Source organism: Lycorma delicatula, chromosome 2 (genome assembly GCF_047948215.1).
Source record: "Lycorma delicatula isolate Av1 chromosome 2, ASM4794821v1, whole genome shotgun sequence".
In the NCBI taxonomy this organism is placed as follows: Eukaryota; Metazoa; Arthropoda; class Insecta; order Hemiptera; family Fulgoridae; genus Lycorma; species Lycorma delicatula.
This window is the reverse complement of record NC_134456.1, coordinates 26,273,475-26,289,609: the sequence shown is the minus strand read 5'-3', so window position 1 is coordinate 26,289,609 and position 16,135 is coordinate 26,273,475. Positions and strand designations below refer to the sequence as shown.

Here is a 16,135-nt window from a genome sequence, read left to right as displayed (position 1 = left end):
AGGAAAATGTCTTGATGCACAGGCTACAACTTGTCTCTATGTTTAAATTTAGAAAGATAATATAATCTGCAACTTTGATTAGAATGTACTACAACAATCAGAACCTATGTTCAATACAGATACAATAAAGACAAATCAACTATAAAAAAAAATTAAGTAGAAAATGTTCTTATATAACCATAACTCAAAAATATTGAAATGAAAAGTCATTACAAAAAATGTGAGGAAAAATGAAAAAAAAAAGTAAATTTTATATTGAGAAACTTTCATACGGGTGATACCTTATAATAAAAATAGGCATAGATATACAATTCATTAAAGCTGATAAGTGAAAAAAAAAACTAACAAATATATATAAAAATACTGTTTCTAATATACTCAAATTATAAAATACACACTCCACAGAAAAAACCTTCATAAAATAATATCTGTTGATTTGTCTATTATATAAAATGAACTACATCATTTCTGCATAACCATAATGAGAAAAAATGCATATCCTTCCATATGAATATATATTCTGGCTGAAAATAAATAAATTAAATGTACAACAATTTACAGAGTAGTATTTCATAATTCTTTTCAGTTAAAAAATAAAAAACAATAACATAAACTTAAATGAACAATAATTAGAAGTCCCTGAGGAAGGCTCTGAAAGGCCCATTCTAAATCCTAGGCTTGTACGTCAATGTAACATGGAACGTCTGAGTTCCAGATTCTACATCAGCACCTGAAGAGGATGGTCGAGCAGGAGGTTTACTCGATCCATTCTCCTTATTGCGACGTGATGCACTGCGTCCGTGTCGTGATCTACTTGAATTTCTACGAATGCTACTTGGCCGTTTTGACACTGATTCTGCACTAGCGCTCAATCCTCCTATTACAAATAAAATAAAAATATCTGAGTTTAAATTCAGTATAATCAAACACATTTCATTTCAATATAATTTGACTACTATCAAATTATACTTTCCTACCACACAAATAATAATAAACATACAACTTATTCTACGAGGGCTGTTTGAAAAGTTTTGAGCCTAACATAGAAAGACGTATATTTTCTGTCAAATATAGTTTTATTTTTCACAAAGTCTCTTTTCAAGTCGATACACTTTTCCAGCGATGCTCTAACCTCTTTAACCCTTTCAAATAGTAGCTGGCATCTTTCTCTGCAAAATAGGTGTTTACATAAGTGATAACCTCCTCGTCTGATGAAAATCTCTTTCCTCCAAGCAAAATTTTATGGTTAGAAAACAAGAAAAAGTCACTTGGGGCCAGATCTGGTGAATACAGTGAGTGATCAACCAATTCAAAATGCAATTCGTGAATTTTAGCCATAGTGACCATCAAAGTGTGAGCAGGCGCGGCGCATTGTCCTGATGAAAAACACTTTCTTCTTCAAATGTAGTCTTTTTTTGTAATTTCTACCTTCAGCTTGTCAAGTAATGATGCGTAATACTGTTCCGTCATTGTTTTACCTTTTTGAAGAAAATCGATAAACAAAATCCCGTTACTATTCCAAAAAACAGTCGCCATCAACTTTGCGGCCGATAGAACCATACACACCTTTTTCAGAACAGGTTCCCTGTTTGCAGTCCATGTTTTGATTGTTGTTTCGTCTCAGGACTGTAATGGTGGATCAGTGTTTCATCTACAGTTATGAATTTAAAAAAAAAATCTGACTCGTTTTGCTTAAACTGTTCCCTCAGGGCCTTGGAAACGTTCATTCGAATGAGTTTTTGGTTCAAAGTGAGCAAATGTGGGACCCAACACACGGATAGCTTACAAATATCCAATTCTTCAGTTAATATATGACAAACATGTTCTTTCAATATACCCATAGCCTCTGCTATTTCTCTAACATTAATTTGTTGGTCATCCAGTACCACTTGGTGAACTTTTTCGATGATATTGATATTTCGGTGGTGGTTCCAGTTTTTGTCCTTCCTGAATGCTCATCATTAGAGACTGGATTATATGCAATATAAAAAGCTTGAAATATGCATGAAAAATGCTCAAAATATTCATGTAAAATATGAAAAAGTGTCAAAATATGCAAATTTAAATAATTAAAAAAATGAGTAAATTTTAGTTTTTTATTCAAGATCAGCATACAGTTAGTTAGTAAGTAGTTGAATAACATATTGATAAATTCGATAATTAACAATTACTTAACACTTTGTTACTTTTGTAAACGTAAACAATCAGGTACTGTTCCAAATGTTCGGTAGTAAGATTGTGTCTTCAATCACTCAAAATATCTTTATAAGTGGAAAAGGATCATTCCACTTCCACTGAGGTAACTAGGCAGTAATTGAATTTGGATGCTATGTTAGCACTCATTGTTTTTGGCAAAAGTTCACTCAACCCATTAATAAAACTATCAATTTGACAAAAAGATTCAAAGCCTGAGTTATTGTTCAAAATGTTTTCAAATTTTTCTTTAAAATTACACAGGAATACCTCTGGCAATGCGGAGATCATTTGGCGGATTTTATTCATTAACTGAATAGATTCAGTCAACGCCAAAACTTGAATTTTCAAGCTTTTTAATATTTGCAGGTATGTGGGAAAGATAAGTGCTAATCACAGCTAAGTTTTTTTAGCACTATTTAAGTCGTTTACTACACTTTTGATGGCCTCGAAATGTTAATCCACGTTCCCCATCGAATTACCACTGGTTTGGGAGGTAAAGGCACGTTTGGCAGTTTTACTTTATAGGCCTTATTGTGAGCAGGTGCCTTAAGAAAGACTTTCTTTGTTGATGAAACCAGTTTAGTTACATTCCCAAACGTGGATTGTACTTCTTCAGCGAGTCGATGTACTCCGTGAGCAAAGCACGTCACATGAATCAAATTCAGATAAAATACTTGGAGAGCCTTGGCTACCTCGATCATATAGGGAGCAGCATCTGAGAGAAATATAAACACTCTTTCATCTGCAGAAGATTCAGAAAATATTTTTTTATAGCCCATCTGCAGAACATTCAGAAATATTTTTTTAATACCCTCATTCATGAATCTGGACTCATTCGTAGAATATGTCTAAGGTGTTTGCAGGCTACCAAATAGGAAGAAGAGGGCTCTAGTTTTAATGCACTGACAATTAAATTTGCAATGTAACGGCCACAAGTGACTGTAGTTTCATCAACTAAAATCCAAATAATGCTATCCTTGAGTTCATTGCGAATTTCTTTCACAACATGTGGGTAAATTGTTGGTATGTAAATTTTACACAATGTTGATTCATCTGGTATGGTTTTGACTATTCAAGCAATATTTTCACACAAAATCTTTGAAGGTAGGATTTGTAAGTTTGTGAAGAGGAATATTACTTGTAAGCAAGGCTTCACATACATCCATGCTAAAGTGGTTTTTTTTTTGTTTACCTTTGGAAGTGAAATCACTGCTACTTGTCGCTGTTACAAGTTGTTGTCGTGAGCCTTTCTTTTGCAATCCTGCGATATGAAGACTTGTCTTGATATGCTGGTCTATTTGAAACTTTTTTGTGCACGAAATATTTTTCTCACAAACTTGACAATATAAAACAATTCCGTCGTATGTAAATATTCCAGGATAATCAGCTATCCACGAAGACACTTTTTTTTTCGGGAGGCATGGCACTCATTAATCTTTACACAGACAAATAAAAAACTAAACTGATGCAATGAACCCATCAACAATAAAATGTATAATTTAATTGCCTAGTGGGAGGAGTGCAGCAGCAGGCATATGCGACGCAGAACGGTATCGTCTGACCTTGTCTCACATAAGTTTGTGTTTTACTTGGCCTCATAATAATACTATCCTACCAAAACAATAGGCGTGCAGCTGCTACGTGTGCTGTAAGAACCATGTGGCTAATAGGTTTGGCCAGCTACAACGTAAGACTTCATTTTTTTTGGTAGGTACCCTTCCAAAAAATATTGTAAATATAGTAAAAATATGCATCGTCACAAGATTTTAAGGAAAATATGCAATAACTGGTGAGAATGGACTTAATATGCAAATGCATATATTCTGGTCTCTACTCATCAACCAAGCTGGTAAGACAATGTTTAAATTCAGTTGCCCATCTTTTCATGATGACAATGATAGGGAACAGAGTCCCTATAAACAGCATCCAACTTGGTTTTAATTTGCGTAGGTGTATTGCCTTTCAAATGCAAGTATTTAAACAAGGCATGAGATTCAATTTTTCCGTTTTCACAAAAACACTCACAATGACTTGCTCAAATGATTATCAAACAACAACTGAGCATCTAAAATGGCTGAAACTTTAGCGAGTACCTTTCAATGCATGTGCGAATATATTCCCTAACTTTTGTTGATGAATGCTGCCATCTTAATGTTGAGGCTCAAAACTTTTCAAACCCTTGTATGAACAATTTTTATCACTGTTGGAAAGAATTGATTTGATACAAATGTATTCGCTTACTATGTGCCAATTTATAATTCCAAACAGGGCAGGAGCATGACCATACAACTCACTGAAATAAAACCTAGAGAGAGAAGCGAACCAATTTAAAAAGTTACATATGAAAAACGCAAGGAAAATGAAAGAAATCAAACAGTGTAAAAGAGAAATAAAAGTGAATGAGATAAACGTTAAGGTAAGGCAAGATTGCATATCAGTATGAATGAAATTTGGTTTGCCATGGTAAAAGGATAAGTGAGAACATAGTATTGAGGAAAAGACAGATAGGAAAGTGGCCAATTATTATAAAGGAAATTTGGCCTGCAATTTTTCCATTTTAATGGCACCACTCTCAGTTTGTACCATTCACTTTTGTTATATTTCACAACTACAATACCTGATCTAACTTTGTTAAAATTTTGTGAATAATAAATGGAAGGAAGGTTAACCTTAAAATGTGAGTTTAAATATGATTTTTACACATAAATATTTTTCTGTTTCAATAAATAAAGAAAAATATGATAAAGAACAATAAATTTCAGTATTTGCATTAAGCAGTCAGATAATCACTTCTTATGGAAATATGTTTTTTATAACTATCAATATTTTAAAGAAAGAATCTGTTATGATTTGATGACACAAATAAGCAGAATTTTTTTAATACATAGATGTACAGTTCTACAATTTATTTATTGAGTTGCTTAGCAGACCCCCATACCCTTTCAATTGCTTTAGTGTGAACACACTATCAGGATCTATGAAACTGTAATTGTGATTCACTTTTAAGTGCAGCTTCTTCTTTCTTGTCTGTTTTGTATACGCTCCAACAGCTTGATATTAATATTAACCTCCATTCAACATCTCTCAAAATAACCATTCTGCATCAATATGAATTCTGTACACATTATTCACTCCTCATATCAGAATGTTTTTAGATTTTTAATTTTCTTGAGTTTAAAAATTAATGAATATCATTGTGATATAGTGGGATAACCTTCCCTTATACTTAATTTTCACTTAACTAAATCAGTTTAACCTGTTTCATGCTATACTTTTACAGCATAGCATTAATTTCACTTAAATTAAATTTTTTTCAATCTTTACTTCATACCTGAATAACTTATCCAATTTGAATGGAACTTGAAGGATGGTTCTGCATTAACCCAGATTACAACTTATGCTATGTACAATTTCAAATAAATTCACCATAAGGCTCACTAAACACACCAAATTCAGACTTTCCTTTACTTTCTCATTTCCAGTGAATTCAATTTTTGTCTTAATCATCATCCTTAGAAATTTCATTCCTATTGTGTGAATTGTATTATCCCCTCTTCCTATTGTGACTAAACCTTCTATTCTGTAATTTTTATGAATTTCCTCTTTATATTTTTCTTCTGATACCTTACTATAATTTCTACACAGTTAAAAAAATCTCTAAGTACTATGTGTACTCCTTTCTATATTTTAGCTAAGCCAAGAGATTCCTTATAAAAATTCACTGCTATGTAATGGATCTGAATAAATTCTGAATATTATTTCTAATAAACACAAACTGAATGTTTGCACATTTTTTAACTAATATTATCATTATAGTATTAAATATGTATGCTGGTACTGAGACTCTACAAGAGTGATTCATAAAGCATATTAACTCAAATACACTGAAAATAAAAAAAAACTCCATTGCTAGAGTGGTTCCTTTAAAAGAAAAATGTTACGCAAATAAATATAATTCAATCTACCTATAAAAAGAATTAATAAGCATATACCACATACATTATATTAATCTGCAAATACAAGGTTATCAGTACTATGATATAATAGGCCATCTGAATATCATACCAATGTTACCAGAAGAACTGAGTGTATTAGAACCCCGCAGAACATTTACTGATGTGGGGTCACTGTCCATGCTATGACTCAATCGACCAGGTGGATTGAGAAACCACTCCGATCTTGTCCGCATGCGAGCAGTTTGACGTTCATGAACCTACCCAATCATAATGAACAAAATTAAGAAGTTCAAACATAACATACGTTAGATTAAAGTAATTTTTAATACCATAAATATTTTACCTGAACTTTAATCCAAGAATTTGAGATAATAAAAATGACCATACACTTAATACTTTACAGCATAGCATTAACTTCATTTAAATTAAATTCTACCAATCCTTACATCATACCTGAACAACTTATCCAATTTAAATGGAACTTGATGGATGATTCTGCATTAGCCCAGACTCCAACTTATGCTATGTACCATTTCAAATATGTCAAGATATTTAAAAAAAAAAAGAAAAAAATCAGTAAAACATTAAGTTTTTAAGAAAAAGTGTACAATAAAAAAATTACATATTTTGTAATTAAAATTATTTTTCTTCAATGTAATGATAAACCATAAACACACTATATAAAAATTAAAATTGGCTAAGAGGTAGAAAGTACGAACAAAGCATAATTAGTTCAACAAATTAACCTCTAGTCCATTGTACTTCAAATTCAACTGTTATGTAATGTTTTATAATTAAACAAGAATTTAATTTACAAATGCTACTAAATAAATAAATAAATATATATATATATATATATATATATACAGAGTGTTTCATAATGTTCTTCGGAGTTTCAAAAATTCATTAACAAAAAACTACTTCACTCATAAGAATGAAACAAGTACTGTACAAAAGAATACTTCAAATAGTTTTTTCCAGATATACTAGGCAGTTAGTTAACCATTTGCTCGCTAGGCGTCGACAGTAGAGAAAATGGCTGCCACGGGAAGCGAGAAGTCGTTTTGTGTGTTAGAATTTCACTTAGCCAATGTCGAACATGTGCGTGCAAGTTTCATTCGCAGCCCGTCAGAATCGACTGCAGCTGCAGGCAGAGAATTAGGAATTCCAAAAACAACAGTGTGGAGAGTTCTCCGTAAACATTTATTATGCAAACCGTACCATCTTCATTCAACTAATCCAGCATCTTTCTGATGGAGATAAAACATGTAGGCTCGATTTTTGTTTACAGTTACATGAAAAGATGTTGTTAGATGAAGGTTTTCTAAACAAGATGATTTTCAGCGATGCAGCTACTTTCCATATTAGCGGCAAAGTAAACCATCATAACGTGTGAGTTTGGGGAACTGAAAACCCTCACACTTATGTGGAACACATTCAGGATTCTCCGAAGTAAACATTTTTTGTCCGATCTCTCGTGAGGCAGTATATGGACCGTTCTTTTTATGGAAAGGACAGTAACTGACATGATATACCTGGATATGTTACAATTATGGCTTATGCCTCAGCTACAGAATGACTTCATTTCCCAAGATGGTTGTCCTGCCCATTTTCATAATGAGGTTTAACAGTACCTTAACACAACATTACCTTGGCACTGGATAGGACGTGCGTATAAAGAAGACCAACACATTATGCTGTGACCACCAAGATCACCAGACCTCACGCCATGTGATTTCTTTCTCTGGGGTTACGTGAAAGATAAGGTGTTTATCCCACCAATACCGCATGATGTCGCTGAGCTAATGGATCGCATAATCAATGCAATCAACTCTGTCGAAAATGACATGTTAGAACAAGTTTGGTAAGAGCTAGACTTTCGTGTTAATGTGTGCCGTGTCACCAGAGAAGCACACATATTGAACATTTATAGATTTTAACAAAACTGTTAATCCCTGCATCACCTCGTACAACTTTCATTTCGATAAGTGAAATACTTTTTTTGTACTGAATTTTTGTAACTCCTAAGAGCATTATGAAACGCCCTGTATATATATATATTTTTTTTTTGTCAGCCTTCAGATAAGCAGACTTTAGAAGTACACAAAAACATTCAATTTTGCTCTATTAAATCATAAAAATTAAAATATTAATCTAGAAAATAATTGGAGATCAATACAAATAAAAAGAAAATGATTTGATTTAAACAGTTACTAAAGAGGTAAGGTTTGTTTAAGTGTAAGGCAATTTGTATGTAATCTGTTTCTTGCTTAAGTTGTTTAATTTAGAGAAGATTTGAAGAAATATGTATTTATGTAAAATTTTATTTTAGATTAAGACTAGATGTTACGAGTAACTCTGAATATTTTGAAAGAAACATATGTGAAGAATGTAGAGCTAATCTTAGTGTTGTGATTGCTTATCAGCATTTGAAACTAATTATGCCAAAGTTGGTAAAATCTACAAGTGATACTGATCATCTTTTTCAATTGAAATAGTGGCATTCATTATGAGTACATTCTAGATAATCATAAAATAAAGCTTTATTAAGAGATAATGTGACATTTAAGTGAGGTAATAAGAAAGAAGTGGTCTGAAGTGTATGCAAACAAAACATGGATTCTGCTCCATAATAATGCTTCCATGTTTTCAGCAATTATTTGAGAGTTTTGGTGAAATATATCACAATTGTTGTACCCAGCCCCCTTACCTGCCAGAAACAACAAGGCTGTTTCTAAAGGTGAAAACCCTGAAACAATGTTGTATTTAGACAACAAAGAGGAGATTAAAGAAGAATCTGCTATGAGAACTATAGGCTACACACAAAACACAGAGTGCATTTAACAGATGAAAAAATGCTGGAAGGACTATATTTACAGTGGAGGAAACAACTTTAAAAGAGGACATATCTGATTAACTTGAAAACAATCTATATATTCCTGGTTACCTGAACACAGGTTATCTGAAACAAGAGAAAAATAAAATTAAAAAAAATATATTTTTTTTAATTTTCAACTTGTACTTGTTATTTCAAATAAATTTAAACTGCACAATTCTAGTGAACGGAACAAATCTAATATTTAGTAAATATATGTTATAAGATACAATAAGTAATGTGGAAGATACAACACAAAGATACAGAGTTTTTTATTATTCTACACTCTAGGTTACAGAATGCAAGCAAGATGTTTACATTTCTTTTTGACAAATCATTTCTTTAGTGATAGATTTCCCATTCCATCATCTTACCAGTTTTAATACACAATAGTTTTGCTTCGGTTTCCAGTCATTTGTAAGATATTTAAATCAATGTGTCATGTACCTACAATAGATTAATGTACTGCATTTAAATTAGTTCACAACAAACTGAGGTTGAGTTTGTGTCACTGTTTATTTCACCATAGTGTGTTTTGTTTTATAACTTTTCATCTTCTTTATCTTAAATAAAGCAATAATATATTTATCAGTATATTGTTTTGATATAAACACGTTGTTTTAATAATACTAATGAATAAAATTAAACTTATTTTTGGTACAAGTAACAAAATACATGAGCCTAATAAAACCTTTACATGCTGAATTTAAATAAGTAAATAGATTTTCTCCAACACCCACCATTCTTTTGTTATACATAGTAAAATTTGAAAAAAATGCAAGAATTTTTACATGCATGCAGGGCACTACTCAACGTACCTAAAATGGTAGTTATTTTTCTTTTGTATATGGCATCTGGAATAACCATCTTTAGTGCCCAACAATAATCTGCGAGCATTCTTTCACTCACTAACACTGATATCTGTTTTCCATAACTGAGATTTGCTAATGTAAGTGTTACCCATGCTAGTCATTTGAAGGCACAAAGACTGTCCAGAAGGAAATCCAAGTGCGAAATCAAGAAATTAATTTTTAGGGATATATTACACCTCACCAGTATGACTGTAATGCACCCATAATAATTCAGAATAGTTGTGGATTTATTACTTCCTAAAAATATCTGCACAACAATTTTAAATGATTTCCATGCTGACTTTTCAACTTCACTTAAATAGTTTTTAGGTCTATCCATTTCTAATCAAATTTCTTAACTGGGGACCCATAAAAATTCTTCTATAATTTTAATATCACTAACATGAGGAAATTTTTTTTCAAATAATGAAATCCAGCACCATTTTTAAACATCATATTAACAAAGTTCTAAATTTATGTGGAGCGGAGGTTAGGAGAATCATTTCTGAGTTAACTAGTGTAAGATGTACATTTTTCTATCCAAACATATACGTTTCACACTTTGGCCATTTCTCCCAGTTATTATTATTTACCTTGTTCCTACTGTCCCATTTCACAAAATTTAGTGAAGGTGAGCTGTAAACCCATTATTATTATGTACTGAATTTTTTCAAACAGGATTGTCATATATTTCTTTCTTGAGAGTTGCATAAGCTAATGGCAAAGAAGTATATTTTTTGCCATTGTGCAAAGGACAGCCTTTAAACTAGTTCTCAAAGAATCAATGAACAATCTTCATTCTGGAGAGTTACGTTCATGATGAAGTGTATCCATGAAAGCATAAATATTCTTACAGTAGATTAAACTGTTTTCTTAAGAATATAAATCTGAAAGTCTTTCTGATGACTATGAGAGACATACATTAGTGTCAGTTGAGAGAAAAGTTCAGCTTTTCACCCTAGACCCCAAAAAGCTCAAATTGTTTCTTTGACAAGTTCAAATCCTGAAAAAGGTAATTTAATTCACTTTGAGTTATCAGATGAAGTTCACAGGAAGAAGATTTGTTTCAAAAGTAGGATTATCTTACTCCTTAAGTCAAACTTCAGTGGTTACCTCATATTCCAATTTATCTTCTAAAGTTAAAAGTATTGGAGGATGCAGTATAGATAAGTTCACACCATGAGGCACTGGCCTTATAGCAGATAGGTAAATTCAAGTACTACACTGTGTGTTTGGATTTACAACTTTGGAATACAAAACAATAATCCAACAAATGTCCAATAAATAGTCACACCATTGGTATGATCGATTCCCAGCCCAATCTGTCAGACGTTTCACACAGGTCAAACAGCATATGTAAGAGGATAAGTTCTTATCTTGATTTCTAACTTTACAGCCAAAATATAGTTCATAACATTTTTTAACAAGTGTAGTCATACTACAACTTCATTGTTGTTCTTCAAACATCAAAGCCTCACACGTAACAGAAGTTATCCAGCTTGTTGACACATTTCCTTAGCATATTTAATCACTAGCACAACATACTTGACTCGGTAACTGTGAATCTCAAAAGAGAATTAAACCACAGTATATGCAAACACGGTGCATGTTTAAACAATTCTGATGTATTAATTATATGACTCAGAAGACTGCTCTGTCCTGACATGTTAAAACCTATAGTAAATGAAACATTATACATATACAGCTATTACCTTCATAGTTTACATTTATATGCTACCCTCCGTTAGAAATCAAATGATGTATTCTTTTTACATAAATTATCCCTAAGAACTACATAGAATTCTGCAAAAGCAATATTTTAGAAATTTTATCAATCATTAAATGTAGGTGATGGAAAACTGATTTATTTCTGAATTCAGCATAAAAAATTACAGTAGGAACAAAAAAATTTTCATGAACCAAAAATTGTTTATTAGTGGAATTGATAATACTGACCAACAAGATTTAATTTTTTATTTGTGAAATGTGAGCGAATAGCTGATTCCTACAGTATTCTTTATGCTGATTTGATTATGTGTTAATAGATTTTTCTAGAGTTCAGTTTTTTGTAACTGAAATTTTTTTTGAAACAAAAAATGTATGATGAACGTAATATGACAATACGTTACATACATTTTATACTCACCTAAAATCTATTTCTTTTGGATTTTCTGCTGTAATTTGGTGTAGGTAGATCCCTCTTTAAATTCCAACAATATTCAGCTAACATTTTTGGGTTCTGTTTTCCCTGTTATAGTATTTTCATTGTAGATATCTCCTGGTGAAAGCATTCTCCATGTTCATCAGTAATAGTGCTGAGATTGTTAGAGAAAAAATCCAAATTTGAATGTAAGAAATGGATTTTGGGTGACAAGTTACACCCAAGTTGTTTGTAGTTTTGAACTACAAACTCACAAGTTCTCTATGTTACTGGTCTTATGGTTTCCAAGGAAGTTGTTTACCACATTTTGAAATGATTTCCATGCAGTAACCTCAAAGTCATTCAAAAATTTTTCAAACACCAGTTCACTCATTAGTTTTCTTATTTGTGGTTCAATAAATATACCTTCCTTTATTTTAACATTGATTACATTAGGGAATTTGTGTTTTAGAACTGAAACCCTGCACCATTACGATCCATTGCTTTAACAAAATTTTTGAATAAACTTAGCTTAATGTGTAATGGCTAAAGATAATTTTTTCCTGGTTTTACTAATGCCTGACTATCAACATTCTTCTATCATACGGTCAGTACCTCTCTCTTTGGCCATTGCTCTTTTATATAATTGTTTTTCCTATTCCTGCTGTCCCACTTGCACAAAAAGCAACAGAACTTAGTATATCCAAGTTGCAGTCCAAGTAAAAGCGCTATACTTCCAGATCTCCACAAATATACCATAAATATTTTTCATACTGAACCCTGCTTAATACAAGTTTCATACTTTCATAAGACTCCTTCACCTGAACAGCATATGCTAATGGTACTGATGGGTATTTATTTATAATGTGAAGTACAACAGCTTACAAACTAAGCTCTGACGAGTCAATAAAAAGTCGCAATTTGTCAGGATGATGAATATGTCCCAAAGCTTAGAATCCGCATCCTAAAGATCCTAAAGAATCCACATCATTACAGTATACTAAGTTTTTGTACTGAGAGAAGAAATGTTCATATTCTGATTTTCTGTCATGGAAAGCTCTTATTTTAGCATTCGGCTGTAAAAGATGTCATCCTTTCAGTCTTGTACCAGTATTTTTGCTCGATTCTTTGATAAATTTAGATCACGAAACCATCATTTAATTTCTGACTGATTAATTAAATGGGTTTCAGAACATCAATTTTCTAAAAACTTTGGATCTCTTTCTTCAACACCAAGTCAGCACAAGAATCAACATTTTCATCTTCATCCAAGTTTCATGTTTCTAGTGGTACTGGAACTGGAAGCACTTGGCTAGGTGGGACTGGCCACATGGTAGAAGGAATATCAGGGTACTTAACAATATGTGTACGTTTTACCTGTTATCCCACATATCTTTATTACACAAAAATAAAAGTCTGTGGTGTGAAGTCTTTGGTTCTCCCCAAACCAATGGCATGCGACGAGATCCATTTAGCCAACCAGTCAACAGTTAGACAAGAAGCACAACAATGAGGAGCCCAAGATTTGTCCTGATCACCTAATTTATATCCAACATACAGTTCATACAATGTTTTTATCAGTGGAGTTATATTTCTTTTCTGAGACTGTTCAACATTACCTCTCCACAGATGTAGCAGAAATTTTTTGGATGATTAATGCAACTATGAGGCATTGCTAATACATTACAATAACTAATATTGTTTAAAAACAAACATTTTATAAACACACTAATTTAATAAACATACTCACTTTACTGAATAACATACACAAATATGAAAGCCAGCTACAAAACTGAATGTTACACATACGAAAACTCACATGTGAATGAGCATTAAAAATAATTCTCTAGTCTGCAAATATAATATATAGTATTTTAATATTTTATATATAAATATAATATATAATCTAGTAAATATAATATTGACAGAAATAACTAATGAGTGGATATGTTTATAATAAGATGAAAATAGGAAGAACAAGTCACATGCTTGTTCATTTTAATTAGTATGTAAATAACAAACATGATGACTAATGTCTAACAAATCAATGTGACAACAATTAAGAGACTGTAATAAATAAACAAAAGCTACTTAGTTGATAAATAATAAAATACGTTCACAAAATGCTATGCTTGTGGAGTTCATGCATGATACTACCTGAAAATAAGAATGGTAGTTACAAAACAACTAAGCCTGATAGACAATTCTGATTTCATATTTGAAATCAACATGAAAAATATTATTACAATCAGTTATTCACTCTCTTTTAACAAAATTGTAATCCGTAGGCTGTATTTCTATAGCTAGTTAATAATGTGAGATTTTAAGTAATGTTACCACAGATTTTGTAGTCAGTGTTTTAAATGTTTCCGACTGTTTTAAAAGTAAAGAAAATGTAGAACAGCAGATAGTATTAAAACATCCAACACAAACACAATGAAATTAACTGAACGCCAAAAACTTAGTAATGCTTTATTTTATGGTTCAACAAAGTAGCAAAAAATAATAACTTCTGATGTATGGAACTCAAAATTTTATAGCCAGTTCTGAGTGGTTAAATAAGTGGAAAACCATATACGAAGTTAAGTAACTAATAATTTGTAGAGCAATAATATTGGATGATGAAAATGCAGCTAGATGATAAAGTTTCCAAAAATGTATTTGGAGAAATTGATGAAATTATAAAGGATTACAATGAAGACTAAGTTTTTAATGCAGATGAAAGTGGGGTTAAATTTTAAAACTATATCAAAGCAATCTCTTCAACTGAAAAAAATTTGTTTCAAGTCATAAAGTAAGTAAGACAGAATAACAATGTTTACATCATGCTTTGGGAAGATCTTGTTTTCCATTAATGTATATTAATAAATCCAAAATTCCTCATACATTAAAAAAGTATTGGTAATAATTCATTATTACGAATATTAAACAAACAAGTGCATGTATACTTTCCTCTGTGATAACCATCTGACGTTTGTATAGAAAAGAAGAGATTTTTTTCTTTTTACCCATTTCATCGCATAGTTTAGCAAACACAGCCTATTCTATAATGGTAAACTTTTAATAAAATTAACCATTTTTACAGCTTTACAAAGACTTTGAGATTTTCCAACGTATTTTTTGTGGCAAGAGCATGTCTGTGAAGGAAACAGTGTGTCCATTCTGCCCTTGGTATAAGACGATCTAATTTTTTCAGAAATCTGCTGTTCTTCCCTGTTCACATTTGCACTGTCACTACACACTGCAATACATTTTGTCCAATCTATGTTATAAAACACTGACCATATCAATAGCAACAGGAAATATGAAATTTTCTACGATTTTATGGAGTTTGGAGATCTTAGCTACTCTTAATACTTCAAGATAAGATGATTCAAGTGTATTTTTATTAGTATGGCTTGATTTATAAATAGAAGTTTGTTGATTTCTCAAAGTATGTAATTTTCTTTTGAAAAATTTTAGTGTGCTTTTATGACCCAGATGTTTAGTTTCCAAGTGTTGAATTAATTTTGGTAGCTTCATGCTTTCATTGGAGAGGACTTGAAAGAAACAACAAACTGTGACTTTCCATCCAACGAGGTAAAACCATAATTTAAATAATTATCTTTGTACAATCGCGTCTTTTACCAACCAATTCAGTGGATAGCTCAATTTTTTCCACAAATTTATCCATTTTGCAAAAGAATGTAACTGAAAGAAAATTACACAATTTTACTGCGCACTAAAACACCAAAACATCAATAATATATTATTATTTTCAATGAAACTATGCCTTTAAAAACTTAATAAATGCACCAGATAGACATTCAAAACTAAACTGATGTTCTACAATCCCTTATGCTCTTTTATACTGCTGAGAGGAGGACGTGTTTAAACGTACCATATGCATGTTTGAACATTATGGTCTCACAGTGAATATTTTACAATCGACCAAATTACAAGGAACAAATAAACATCAAGTTGGAACCTGTAATTTACTCATGTTTGTACACTTCATACATGCATGTCCACACCAATTGCTATCAATGTAACTAAATAGTTTTAACTAAGCTTCATTGGGATGTGGTTGGGGGTCATGAAACATTCATTATATAATTTTTTTTCTTTTTGGGAGTCT

The 16,135-nt window shown here is 31.6% G+C and overlaps 1 protein-coding gene across 2 annotated transcripts in view; it reads right to left on the bottom strand.

The window, feature by feature from the left end:
• Positions 1-426: 426 nt before the first annotated feature.
• The window catches only part of RhoGAP71E (Rho GTPase activating protein at 71E), a 79,930-nt gene continuing 64,221 nt past the window's right edge, over positions 427-16,135 (bottom strand). For both annotated transcript variants that reach the window (XM_075358531.1, XM_075358532.1), the window contains 2 exons: positions 6,262-6,409; positions 427-877 (listed from right to left, as the gene is read on the bottom strand). In XM_075358531.1, the coding sequence (XP_075214646.1) occupies positions 666-877; positions 6,262-6,409 (360 nt within the window). In that variant the 3' untranslated portion in view covers positions 427-665. The remainder of the gene's footprint in view (positions 878-6,261; positions 6,410-16,135) is intronic.